At 43.3% G+C, this 14657-nt stretch overlaps 1 protein-coding gene across 1 annotated transcript in view; it reads right to left on the bottom strand.

Annotated features, from left to right (window-relative positions):
- The window catches only part of PAPPA (pappalysin 1), a 213735-nt gene extending 201513 nt beyond the window's left edge, over nucleotides 1-12222 (bottom strand). Inside the window, exon 1 of the mRNA XM_077835969.1 lies at nucleotides 11826-12222. Coding sequence (XP_077692095.1) covers nucleotides 11826-12222 — 397 coding nt within the window. The remainder of the gene's footprint in view (nucleotides 1-11825) is intronic.
- Nucleotides 12223-14657: the final 2435 nt, after the last annotated feature.

The following is a 14657-nucleotide window of genomic DNA, read 5'->3' as shown; positions in this document are numbered from 1 at the left end:
GTGTTTCAAAAGGAGTCACTCCAAAATGGGAGCTCCAATGGATTGATGAGCTAGGAGTCCTGCAACCTCCACTCAACTGGACTATGTATGTGACCAAGAATTACTCACATGACCGAGGGTTGCAGGATCAGGCCTTAACTTGACAGCAGGACTATATTTACCCAAAAGATTTTAGTAGAAGATGATCCCAAATCAGAACTCCAGATTGATCCCCTTCAAACTCTGGGGATGTTTAGATATGAACCCAGACACAACCAAAAATGGCCTAGGCCCATCTTGAGAAGGGAACCAAGCCAGAACCACAAACAGTCCTAAATCAGAGAAAGTTTACATCTAGCCCCAAAAGTTGAAGCTTAGTTCTGGAGATCTCTGAAACCTTCAGGTAAATGGGATTGCAGATAAGCTCAGTCCCTGTGGTGGTGAGTGTAGTGTAAATATATTGATTGAGAAGGTAGACAGAAATGCATGATGTACATTGATGTTGAGGGGCAGAATAAACCTTTGGTTAAGCATGAATTTCAGTGACCCAAAGCTGGTTGAACAGAGTTCTACATAGGCTACTACAATCTCAACAAATATCTTTTTTTTCTTTTTTGGGACCTTGAATGGTTATTGGGTTGACACATCTTTAAAAATGAATTGATGCTAGAAGCAGCTTGCTTCTCTCCTCCTTCCACATCCCGCATAAATACAATGGTAGACATACTCTGTCAAAGAGACATCCATAAGCAGATGCACAGTAGGAAACATCCAGTAACCTTGCTGGTTCCAACCCCCAGCCTCGGGACGAGTCTATGGCTGCCTTTCATTAACTACCTTCTGGACTTCCTCCTGGGGTTTGTGTTTGTAAACAGAAGAGGCAATATTATTACTGGATTTGGGACATTAGAGAGGGAAAACAGTTTGTGGCGAGAAGACTTGAGAGCCGAGTTTACATGTGTTTGTTGTCAGCGACACAACGGGCTTATTGTGTGAACTGTATATGGTGTGATTTTACAAGGCTAGGGGGAATACCATAGGAACATGAAGAAAATACTTCAGAAAGAAAAGCAACCCCGTGCTGTACAAATGCTTCCCACTGCATCACCAGAACGAACACACACCCTGATTAAATCATCCTCAGCAAACAGAGTCTCAGGGAGACCCCGGGGTGGGGTGGGGGGTCGGGGGAGACAGACTTTGGCACATTGTTTCCCCATTGACAATTACACCTCTAGGCTCAAAACTCTGCTACACAGGTGTAAATCTAGAGCAACTCTATTGATCTCCACTTCAATGGAGTTCTTCCAGATTTACTTTGATGTACTCAACAGCAGAATCTGGCTCACCCTGGTTATCCTTTCCTCTGCCAAACACACATTTCAAAATCCTGTGCATAATATACTCAGTGAACATTCAGCTTTGATTCCCAGTTTTCCATCTCTTCCCTAATGTTGCGTTCAAGAGCTAAGTTTTGTGAAGGCTCCAATTTTTGTTTTGTTTACATTGAAAATGATAATTAAACTATTGCTGGTGAAGGGTGTTGTTTTGATAACCCCAGAGACAGAGTCCTTCTGTTTATCCACAGAACACATGAATTCTACAATAAACAGTAATAATGCAGCTGTCCCCTGCGTCTACCTGGGCACCTCAGTTCTAACTGGTCTGGTCTCATGGCTCATTCAATCCTTAGCTTCCCTGTTGACACTGCCTACAAAAATGCAGTTGTTCATGGGGTTGTGGACATTTGATGTAACAGTAAATCACGGAACAACCATCAGAAGGAAACACCTTTCTGTGTCTATTAACCAGACCCCTATTCAAATCGATGACAGGCAGTGAAATGCTCTAACCCACTGACAATCCCCTGAGCCATCTCTGGCTGGATTTCCAAACTGCTCACCACCCAACACGTCCCACTGTGAATAATGGGAGCTGCTGGGTGCTGAAAATCTGGCCCATAATCTGAGCTGATTTGTTTAGAATAAGGCTCATGAAATGGGTAGATGGCAAACACTTATAGCCTTTTTTTCTAAAAAGCTTATCAGCAAACAGATGTACTCACTGATACACAGAATAAACCAATGGTTTCCCCAAAGTATTAAACTATCCTATTTTAACTAGAGATGGATCTGATCTGAGAAGCTTGGATTGGATCTGCACTTCTCCCAAGTTCAGGAGAAAGTCCATGTTAGAAATAACGGCAATTAATTTGGATCTAAACATCCACGACTTTCATGGTCTTTGGATCTGAGATTTTAATTTAAAACAAACAATCTCTGTTTTTATGTTACCCATTCTCCAAACAGTGAATATGATCTACACTTCCCCCTTCCCTTTTCTCAATTGTTGCCACCATACTAAACTAAGTGATGTTAGAAAGAACGATTTTGCACCAGTCTCCACTGGAACTGCACTGCTTACCAACAAGTATAGTAAGACCTAGTAAGATCTGAGCAGGTGCAGTGAAAAGTCCTACAGGAATTTAGAGACCTAGCCTTGACTTTAAATGAACAAAACCCAGATTATGGAGTAACATATGCTACCACTAGAGAGAGCTAAAGCTGCAGACCAGGAGACAAGACTGCTGGGTTCTATTCCTGGACCTGTCATTGACACCCGGTGACAGCACCTCTCTACCTCAGTTTCCCTGCCTGTAAAATGAGGATAATACCAACTTCACAATTGGGGAGTATATCATTGTTTGAAGAGTGCTTTGAGATCCCTGAATGATCGGGACAACGTATAGAAGTGCAGTTATTGTTATTATAAAAAAATAACTCTAGAATAATCAGGGTCAGTGAAAAATCCCCTGCATTCAAAAATAAATAAAACTGACAGTAATCAAACATATTGGCACATCTCCCTGAGTAATAATTTCCCTCAACCCTTGCTCCCTTAAATATTAAAAAAAACCCCAAAACCTGAGTTATTTGAGTCCTTTCCTGACTCTGACTGCTTGAGCACCAAGAGAGGAGGGAAAAACAGGGAGAAATGGAGCCAGCAGCTGATGCACTTGTGTCTGGAACAGGCCTCCTCTTCTCCCAGTTGTACAGAAAACCCCTGGGAATCAGATGGAGCTGGAGGGGATGAGCAACGGGGAGGGAAATGTGTATGAGAAAGTGATCTAATGCATATATATATAGAGAGAGAAAGAGAGAATAAATCACTGCAGTAGAACGGAAGGGCAAGAGATAAAAGAGACCTAAATCTCACTCAAGAGAAGCAGGTGAGGAAAGCCTACCAGCCCTCAGGAGTTAATTGGCCCAGGACAGATTGGGTTTCTACTCTAACACAGTAATCTTTTTGCTTTTGTGAGCTGGTACCATATCATTGTGAGCTGGTACCTAATATCGCCTCTGACTCTCCCTCAAACCACATCCCATGCTTCTCAGTTTCACTTCACCCCCATTGTTGGAAGGGTGCAGGCAATTCAAGTGACTGCTTGTTCCATATTCATATAGCAGTAGGGTGGATAGTAAACTGGGTAAGATCAATAATTCCAGGAGACACACACATGCACTTGCCCCCATGCACCCACCATGTAGATTTCAAACAAGGAGTGGCAAATACTCTTAAGCATCAACCAAAGAGTTGTTCCTCGAGGCATATGGTGCACTACCATCATGTGGTGAAAGATGAACAGAACTTTGAAGAGCTCAAGGTTATTCAACAGATGTTTTTTACTTAGAGAGACCAGGTAGGTGAGATAATATCTTTTATTGGACCACAACTTCTGTTGGTGACAGAGACAAGCTTTCCAGCTTACACAGAGCTTCAATAAAAGATTTTACCTCCCCCACTTTGTCTCTGTAATATCCAGGGACCAACACAGCTAAAACAACACCACATACATGGTATCTGCTGGTCAGGCAAAAGGCAAAGAGTCTGAAACTCTGCCTATCAGGAAGGAAGGAAATAAGGGGGAATCAAGGACCCCAGATAGTCAGGGAAGAACCCAGAATATGATGGTCATATGAGAGGGCAGAGGGATTGATCAGGAAAGTTACACACTTACATCATCCAGCAGACCTGAAAATTGGATCGTGTATTTTGAATAAATACTTATTTTAACCATGAAAAAAATAGCTTGGAAGAGACAGAGGCCATAATGGGATTTGGATTACAACAAAAACCACTTCTTCCTCTCGCCAATTATTCTGATGTTGAGGGCTTTGTGATTTTCTCCTTCTAGTCCAGCTCCTATATGCAAGATAGGGCAGGAAACCAATGGATGTTAACTCTCCTGCAGAGATGCAGAAGGGGAACAAGACACAAAAGGTTCTCTTTACAATCCTTGTGCCTGATCTAAAGCCCACTGATATCAATCTTCCTGTCTTTCCTTTGACTTCAGGTCCCTCATGACAGATCCTCAGCTGGTGTAAACAGAAGTCAATGGAGCTATACTAATTTGCACCATTTAAGCATCTGGCCGATCATATTTATACACTTTGACAATCTTGATGATAGAATTTGTGTCTATAGGGTCAGGGTCAGTCAACCTTATTGAGATGGAGCAGTAGTTTACTCGGCGAGAAGTTCTATTACGATCAACCTGAATAAGCGTGGCAGAATCAGTGATTCTGGGAACTGTCTCAAGCTTCTCTCTCGTTTTCTTTTCATCCTGTGGGCTAACCCTCATTTTTCCCCCCCCCCCACTGCTTTTACACTCTTCACAGATATTCCTCCCAATGGGCCATTGTAATAATGCCTTCTTTTATGTATGGCTTTGTGGAGCTTGAAATGTATATCAAACACATGCATTAAATGAAACCCACGGAGTTTACAGGATCCTTCACTTGTGTCAAACAATTTAGAAGAATAAACAAGCTTTCTTTCCTTTATGACTGGAGTTTAAATGCTCTATTGATCCGAGAAAAATCAAAAGGGCTTTGGGAATTGTGTGTGTGTGTGTGTAAGAGAAAGAGAGAAGAATAGAAGGGGGTTAAAGGTGAGCAGGAATTAATAGAATAGCCAGGAATTTTTTCCCCACCTACAGAAAGCTGTGATAAAAATAAAGAAATTCACATCTCATTTACACCAATGTAAGGGAATTACTACAGATTTACACTGGCATCAGTTCAGAATCAGGCTGTGACATTTATTTTTAGATGTTACACTTATAAAAAAACAAACACTGGAGCAGTCTTCATTCATTGTCCCAAACAAAGCAGTAACAAACCTGTAGTGTGCAGGGCCGTGGCTGTAAAATACTGGGTTGTTATTTCCAGGCTAGTATTTAGTAGAAAAGATGGAAATGAAAGACATACAATGCTACATGGAGCATTGCTTCAGGACTATTTGGGATATAATGAGCGATTTCAGGAAGAAAAGACATTATTCATATTATTGATTTGTATTACAGTGGTGTCTAGAGGCCGTACCAAAGAACAGAACTTATTGTGCCAGGCTTTGGACAAATACATGACAAAGACTGCCACAAAGAGCTTACAATCTCTATAGAGAAGACAGACAAAGGGGCAGGAGAAAGAAAATAATATCCCCATTTCACAGATAGAGACTAAGTGACTCCCTTATACACGAAACCCTCCCAGGGTCCTTCTGCCTATATGGGCCTGCCAGCCCTTGTCCCTGCAGCTCACTTTCTGCAGACCTCCCTCTCTCAGGGTATGCCTACAAAGCAAAAGCTGTGCACTAGCGAGCTTGAATCCAGTTAGAGTGGGTAACAGCAATGATGACAGCGCGGCTTGGGCTTCAGAGCAGGAGTAACAGCCTAGCGTGGCCCCACGAAGTCACGGGACCTCCTTGTCAACCTCCTCCTAGCCCTGGCCAAAATGGCTATCTACAAACCAGGGAGAGGAGGTTGGCCTACGGAGTCTCCTGTGACTGTGGGGCCTATTTCTGCTCCTCTGGCCGCTCACGCATCCGGGCGGAGTTCCTCTGGGCGGCGTCCGCTGGCTCCCTTGACACCTTCGAGGAGCAGTGGGCACTGTCTGGGGTTCTCTGCTCGGTGTCCCCGTCCGGTTCCCTTCATTTAGCCCCATGACCTCACTCCTGTCCCTGTTTTATCTTTAGTTTCCCCGCATACTCACTTGGAATCCCGGACCTGTGGATACTCCCCTTAGGCTGGGGGGAAGTCCTTTAGTAGTGGGCGGGCTTCCGCTTCCTGGATCCCAATAGGATAGACCCTGGGCATGTATTTGGCTCACTAGCCTCCTCGAAATCCGGCATTGTGCTCTCTTCACTGCTCTTGTTACCCATGCTAGCTGGATTCAAGCTAGCTCAGGTAAGCTAGCCTAAGCACAGCATTTGCTGTGTCGATGTACTCTGAGCCACAGGCTTGCCTTACGGAGTGTAGTCCTGTCACAAGCTCTGGGTACAAATCCTATACGGGACTTGAGGGAATCAGCTCACCCTGTGACAAACCCCAGCATTTGGGAGCCTTAATTTACCACCCTTAACATATGCACAGCCCTCCCTCCCCTCCACTCACGCACCACCATGACCACCGTTCCTCCTTTATTTACAATTACTCTATTTATTAGCAAAGCCAGAATTGTAGACTCTTTCCTAAACTGCTCTCCTGAATATGGTGGTCTGACCGCTTGAGTAGCCAGCAGAACCCAAACGTCAGGACCTTTAAATACTCTCTGGGTTCTAGAACTGAAAGCCTTCTCAAGCTTTGGCAAACTTTCCTCCCTTCCCCGGTTCTACCTTGCCTCCACTGGGGGAGGTGAGAGACAGGTGGAGGGGAAAAAGTATTTTAAACCCCCATGGCTTTCCCCCCAAACAAGTATGAGGTTTTGCAACTCCCCACCCCAATGTTGCTGTCTTCTCCCATCCCCCGTCCCTATTTCTGCTCTCAAAATTAAATAAATCACAAAAGCACCGAAGTGTTGCTAAAATGACAAGCCATCAGTGGCTATTTTGAAATGAGTAAGTAATCCTAATCTCAGTGGCCAGATATCCATGGCACAAAACTGCCACCAAAATTGGCACTACTGATTTGAACCCTTGAGCCGAATGGCCAAAAATACAGTGCACTATGGAGTCAGACCGATTTATCCTCTCACCCCACAGGTGGTTGATTCAGGTCAGGGTTTAGCAGCATTGGCAGAGCATCTTGGTGGAAGACTGTGTTACCCCTGCTTGCCAGGCTGCACCTATTATGCAGATAAACAGAAAAAAACACAGTATATTGGTGCCCTACCCAGCCCTTTCTGTTTTATTCCTTATACCATGCCCATCACCTTGGTATCAGAGCCCCTTCCAGCAATGCAGTAAGTGATGGGACTAACACGTGTCACACATGGTTCTTTCTTTCTATGGTAATAAAAAAAACAGAGATTTGATTTTTTAAAAAAAAACCCAATTACAAATCCATGCAAGTGAAAGACTGCAGGCTGTTGAAGAATAAAAGATGCGGCGTTATCTGTCCGTTTTGGTACTACTTTACCTACCTATCTGCTTCGTATGGGGGGCTATCAAGCGTGGCATCTGTGCAGAAGCAGTCACTCAGCTGAAAGTGCACCTGCTATAAAATCGGCTGGCTGGAAAAGCACCACCATTTCACCCCACTCATGGAGTCCAATGAAAGTGGATCAATCTGAGAGCAGATTAAAAATTATAGGAGGAAATTCCATGGACATGAAACTGCTTGTCGACCTGCTCTGATGCCGCTGTTTGAACGCTGGAGAGCTACTGTGTATCCCTTGTGTACCTTCAGATTAACCCATTTGTTGAAACCCTGCTGGAGGCATTTCTCAAATGGCTTACGGCACACTGAGGCTGTGACTTTAAAAGAGCTCCACTGTGCGCTGATTTTGGCATTTCTTTTCCCTTGGATTCTGCTGCAGTTGTGTGTTCACCAAAGAGGGAAGCTGGGAAAACACAGGCACTCCCTTACATATGAAGCGCTATTAACTTGGGATCATGCTCTCTGTTGGCAGCCAGAGGGATAGAGACAGACAGAGAGAGAGAGAGAGAGTGTATGTGAGTGAAGGGGAAAAAAAGAAAACAAAACACAAATAACTTTTACTCTTCGGAGCAGGCACGCCTTTTTACTCCAGCTCCCACGTCTGATCATTCACACAATCCTCTCAGCTCCTACCTCTTAAAGAGTCAACGTCACACTGCTAACAAAACACAGGTCATCCAACTCTTGAGCTTTCTACCAACAACACACACGCAGGAACAAGCCAGGAGGAGCCCATTTCTTAGCAATTCTCAGGGTGGAAATGTATTTCCATTGTAGAACTGGACTATCTTTGAGTCCAACAGAAGCAAGGTCAATAGCGCATTGCAGTCTATGTATTGTGTTGATTTTAGGTAATCCAACCGGATTAACGGTCACCCCGGTTTAACCTGGTTAAATTAACTCCTTCGTTTATGCATGAGAAATACATCCCGTCGTCGAAAGGGTTGCATTAGAGATTATTGCAGCCTTTGAAAGCAATCATAAAGCATTGTTTGAGCATGTGTGTGTGAATGTGTCTGTGATGCAGGATGTGGGGGAGGGGGTGTCTCTGCAACCGTTGTGCGACCTGACTGTGTGGTGTTTGTGAGGTCACCTGTGCTGCATGTGTGTATGCTGTATGGGCTGGCGTAGCGAAGGGATATTCCATGCTCTGAGTCTATCTCTGGGCAATTGAGGCTGGGGTTTTGCACCGCACATATTTGTGGGTCAAACTGCAATTTTCTCCACGGCTTTGCTTTGCAAAATGCCAGAACTGATATCCATGAATCCAAGCAGGGCAGAAATAACATCGCTGCAAAGCAGTCTGAAAATCGGCAGACTCTGGTACCAAGGGCCACCTACCATCAGAGACGGGGGTGAGAGGAGGTGGCTCAAAGTGATGACTAACCAGTATAGTAGCTCTATAAAATTAGGCATTCATAAAAATAAATTGAATATAGCAGCAAAGGGTGACACAAGGAAATTTGGCTTCTGAGCAGCACGGAAGCTCCCTTTAGCCTGAAATACAGAAGCTCCTTATCTCTCAGGGCTCACTTGGAGAAACTGATGGCAACCTGGCTTCTACCTGAGATCTAGAATGAATGAATTCAGTGCACATCCAATCTCCCCTATGGGCACGTTATTGACTGTGGCCTGCAAATGGAGCAATGAATATTTTAAGATCCGGGATTGAACCAGTGGGGTGCGGGGAGAACGGGGGGGGGGGGGGGGGGCAGGGGGCGAAGAGAGAGAAGAGAAGGTTTGGTGAGGGAGGGCAGAGGAAGTGATAGGAAGGATACTAAAGAAAATGAGAGGTTTCGTTTCACTGAGGTAATATTCTGCCCTTATTTACATCCTGTGCAACCCCACTGACTCCCTCTCCTCCCCACAACATATCAGTGGTAAAGACAAGAATAGACTGAAGGGGCCAAGACTGCCACTTATACCAGCAGTGAATTTGGCCCCATCTCTGCTCCCGTTTTAGTGGCTAGACAGACTACTGACTTCCGTGGGGTCACACCAATGTGACTCGTAGGGCAGAATCAGAGTCCTAAATCTGTCACATCCAAAACGAGTGAAAATGAGAAAGCCAAGTTTCTGGGCACCTGGAACCCTTGATTTCCTCATTCAGGGAAGAGTCTAATCTCTCCCTAAGCTTGCTGCAGGTCTGGGAGACCGTTAGTGTGTGGAGGATACTCCAGGCGAGTTCCTCCTTGGATCTATTCCAGGTGTTTACACACACAGCCAAACCTGGCTCCTCTTCGGGGGGGTGGGGGGGTGGAGTTTAAAAAAAAAAGAGTCAGCATTCTCTGGAGTAAAGCTACAAGCTTTATGGTTCTAAACTGGGGCATTTCTTTTCTAGTGGAAGGTCATTTCCGTGCATAAAACAGGTCAGGTGTTTTATACAAGCAAGAACTTAACCTCCCCTATCCAATTAAAATATTTTACTTTACTACGAACAATCTTTGTGCGTGTGTGTATCTAGCTCCCTCATCATGTGGATTACACATTCTTGTGAAACAGTGCTTCCGGGGTTTGATTAAATAAATGTATGTATTTGCTTTGCATTTTCATTGACAATATCAGTGTAAACCTAGACTCTGTCTTTCTCCACTTGAAAGGGAAGCAATTTCAGACCTACTGTTGTAAATCAAGATTAGGAATAAGGGAGGAGGGGGAATAATAAATAATGGGGAATGGTGATAATCTAATCTTTTCCTTGCCTGAGATCACTCATCTCTCCTTCGTAGTTGGACTCCAGCTTTTTTCCTTACCATAGGCAGAAGGAAATACAATCTATGCTCAGGTTTCAGAGTAACAGCCGTGTTAGTCTGTCTTTGCGAAAAGAAAAGGAGTACTTGTGGCACCTTAGAGACTAACCAATTTATTTGAGCATGAGCTTTCGTGAGCTACAGCGCTCAATGTCTCATACTCTGACAAACGCACCGCATTCACCTCCTTAAAAGTGAACACAACAGCTGGGCACAGGGGAAAATTAAAGCAATTTGCTGCCGAGTCTGCTTTGTTTTTGTTTTTTTCCTGAGAAGGAAGAGACTTTCTTGAGTGACAACAATCCCATAGGTCAAGTATAGTGCAGTCAAGAGAAAGGAAATAAAAGAATGGAATGTGGCAGGGGAGCAGGAGGAAAGCAGCCCTAAAGGCTGATCAGTGACTATATCAAGAAGAAGAAAAGCATCCGCTGGTCTCTTGTAGGAAATGACTCTAGTTAAAGGGGAAGGGAAAACCCTCACTGTCTCTTTAAGGCATCCTACGACATGGAAAAATTGTACTTTCAGGGAATCTCCTTGCCAAAAGAACTATAAAATATGTCCTCCTCTCTGCCCCCCCCCCATCCCGTGTCTCCTCCCCTGTTTGGTTTGGTTTTGTTTAAAGGGCATTTCCATTTTCTACAGCTTCCTTCAGAGCAAAGATGAATGTTTCAGCGATTATGAGTGTTTATAAACCTTCTACTTTGTCAAAAGTATCCAATTTTATCGCACTTTAGCACTAAAGCAGAGGGAGGGAGGGGGAAAGAAAAAGAACACAAATCCCTGATGGGCTCATAAGTTTTAAATAAGAAAAGTGCAATACTCCTCATTATTGTCATGATCGGACAGCTTAGCTCAATAACTGGTCTCAGCGCTAAACAATTTCATAGGGCAATTTGACCTTACAATTATGTGTGTTACACTTGTGATTTCGAAGGGGAGAAAAAAAAAAATACTAAAAACATCCTCTAGATTCTGTGCCAGTCAAGTACTAGCTGAGTGTTGAGGGGCTGGGAACTTTATGAACTAAATTTGACTACTGAGGCTTCACAATAGCCAAAAGTTCCTTTACAGCTTTTTGGAACCACATGCTAACCTAGTGTCTAAAAAGGTAACAGCGGAAATAAACGGAAAAGCTAATAAAATCCAAGGAAATCAAATAGGACCCTCACATGCACACCCCCACACAAACAAATTACATATGCATGAATTGTGCACACACACACACACACACACACACACTTCCTACAGTTCTATTTTTCCTTATCAAATTAAATTAGAAACGTATAGGAGGTACTCGCCTTCCCATTTGTACATTGATTTAAAAATAAAGAGGCTATTTGGAATAATGCCATCGCTACTGGCAAAAGTTTACTTGACTGTATATATATATATGTATACACACACACACATACACTTTTAGACAGTTTGCTGAGTTTCTAGTTCATCAAATGTAGAGATATCTCTAATAAACACACAAACGTGTATACATACATCAGTACATGTATGTGTATACGGGGGTACATACACACACACGTCTATATATACCCACACATTTAAATATCCGTTCACACATTATACACACACGCGTGCCTACAGTCGGCTGTTCTGCAGACGTGTGAAATATTAAAGGGATGCTACAGGCACAGGGAACTACCTACCTGCAATGACAGCTGGTGATCTCTGTCCTCCTTCAGCTCTCAGCCACACTTGCAAAGTGAAGGCATCTCTGGGCAGCTCAATATCTGCTTTCAGCCGCAGCTGATCACCTTGTCCACTGAAATAGAGCGCCCTGCTTGGGGTAAGGGAATCCTCTTCGCCCTTTACCTCCCGCTGTTGCCTCCTGCGGGGGACAGGCAGAGGCTCCAGACGAGCAGTGGAACGCCTGCCTCGGGCTAGCCTGGTGGCACAGGTGCCCGGGGCGGTGTAGCGGCTCTGGCGGGTGTGCCTGGTGTCCCTCCTTGCCCTGCGGGAGCGCTCGTCCATCCCACATTCGGGTCCACTGGCTACGGCTGTACAAAGAAGCGCAAGAGGCAGCAGCAAACTCCAGAGCTGCATTTCCAATCTTCCCCCCCCTTCTCCCCTGCAAATCCTCCCGATCTGCCAGCTTTGGGCTCCTCCTTGCCTTGACTTTCTTCTCCTGTTCACCCTTCTTGGGTATTTGCTCTTTTTATAACCCTTCTCAGTTTCTTTTTCTTTTCTTTTTTTCTTCCTTTCTTTCTTTCCTGGTTGTAGATTTTTTTTCCCTTTTAAAATAAAATAAAACAAAAAAACAAAAACAAAACTCCTCCTGGGTTAAAATGTATTTCTCTGTTCTTCCTACTCTATCTGTCTTCTTCTTCTCTATTCCTCCACAGCTGGAATTCCTCTCTCTCTTCTTTTCTCTGCTGGATTTTGCTCCCTTTATTTTTTTCTTCTTAAAAAAACAAAAAAACAAAAAAACCCAGCTTTCTCCAAGACACAGACCCACTGATTTCCCTCCCCCCCAAAAGATGCTCTAATCTATTTATTTTTTGGCTCCTTTATAACATAAGCCACAACCCCCTCCTTTCCCCCCCCAACCTCTCCCCCCTCCCTTCTTCTCTACAAAATGAAAGAAAAGAGAAAAAGCCCCTCAGAAGATGAGTAAACAAGAATATGCTAATCTACTCAAGGGTGCTCCACCTTCCCAATTGAATGATTCCCATTAAAACTGCAGGGATCATGACTAATCAATCAGCTTGAAGGGGCAGATAGCTCCAGAGTCTCAAACACTTTTGCTGATTTCTTTTCCCCCCCCTCCTTCCCTTCTGTTCTTTTCCCTCCCCTCTTTCCTCTTTTATTTATTTTTTTAAAGAGGGCAATTAATGTGAAGGTACCAATGTGATAAAAATCCTGCACCCCTTTCTGCAATCTCCCCAGCTTTCCTCCTCAGTCCAGCCCAAAACACACATTCCTATGTTTTCTCTTGGCAAAAGAGTAAGCTATTTCTCCTCTCAGGCTCCCCTTTGCACTTTGCTGGTAAACCTCATGCTCCTCTGCAGCACATAAAGAGTCTTGAAACTTGATTCTCAGATTTTTTTTAAAAATTGCTTGCTTTCTTTCTCTTTTTCACTCTCTCTCTCTAATTCTTTCTTTCCCTCTTACTATTTTCTTAAAGTTATGCAATCAGCCAGGCTCCCCCTTTTGTGGTCCCCCTCAGTGCAGTTGTGTGCAGCTAATCCAAATGTTGCATCAAAGGTCCCCATCCGATCATCAGGAGCAAAAAGGAGTGAAGCTGTTTGAAGAGCATTTGCTTTCCAGAAGCTGTAGCAGCAGAGCAGGGTTTGCCTTTTGAATGCTCCCAAAGACTCTTGGTTTGGGTTTTTTTTTAAATAATAAAAATTATTAATTTTATTTTTGATTGATTAAAAAAATCCTCTCTCAATTGGCTGATTTTTCAAATCTAAGGAATTCAGCTCCCCTGGTTTCCTTGGCTTAGTTGTAGCCAGGTAAGATTCTGGCTGCTTGCTGGTTTGTGGATCTCTGTTTCTGAGCTGGGACGTTTTTTTCTTTTCTTTTTTTTTCCCCTCTTTTCTTTTTTTTTTTTTTAAATATATATATAGTCACTCTTGAAAGATCTCAAAAGCTCCCCCTGATGGCAACAAAAAGGATTTTTCTAAGTACTTAAGTGGAAATGAGTTAGCAGTAGTACATTATAAATCCATAGGCTACTATTCCATTCACAAAAAGTATGCTACAGCCTGGTTACCTCCCACTACATTAACTCACAAACCCAACAACTCTCACTAACCTCCCCCAAAATACTAGCGGCCTTGTTCTTCTGCAAACATTTAAAACAGAGTCGCTGCAGTGAAATCTCCAATTATTATGACCTCGTTGCTTCGACATATTATACTACTAGTATAAGAAGAAGTTTCACGATAGATGATTACATCTAGAATACATATGTAAAAAAGTAACTAAAATCAATTCTTTCAGTCAGTAACCTAGATGTTTTAAAAATTATTATTAATGTGAATATATGCGAGGATTTTTTGTTTACTTGCTAATTTGCAAATATTCAGGAATATACAATGGGGACCAGAATTTCAGAGGTGCTGGGCATCCAAAGGGTATCATGGAAGTCAGTATGGCACTGCAGATGCTCAGCACTGCTCTAACCAGGTCAAGGGTCTCCCAGGCATTAGCCCGAATTGGGATAATTATCTAAAGAAAAAAAAACAACCAACCAACCAACCAACCACCCTTGTAAGTCTATATCATTTTCCATGCAAGGACCTCAAAATGCAACACAGGTACTTGTGAATTAAGCCTCACAACATCTGTGTATGGCAGATACAGATTAGCAATTACTGATCAAAACACATGCTATGGTATAATCATGCACAAGTACTGCAATACAAGAAATGACAGAAAAAGAAAGGGCACATTCAATTACACGCATACTTTACAGAGAGGATCTGGAGCTGAATCTGAGTACCTTATTAAATTATTAATTATAATCTGGACTG

This window comes from Eretmochelys imbricata, chromosome 16 (genome assembly GCF_965152235.1).
Source record: "Eretmochelys imbricata isolate rEreImb1 chromosome 16, rEreImb1.hap1, whole genome shotgun sequence".
Classification (NCBI taxonomy): Eukaryota; Metazoa; Chordata; order Testudines; family Cheloniidae; genus Eretmochelys; species Eretmochelys imbricata.
Note: the sequence above shows the minus strand (reverse complement) of the source record. Positions and strands in the feature narration are given on the sequence as shown.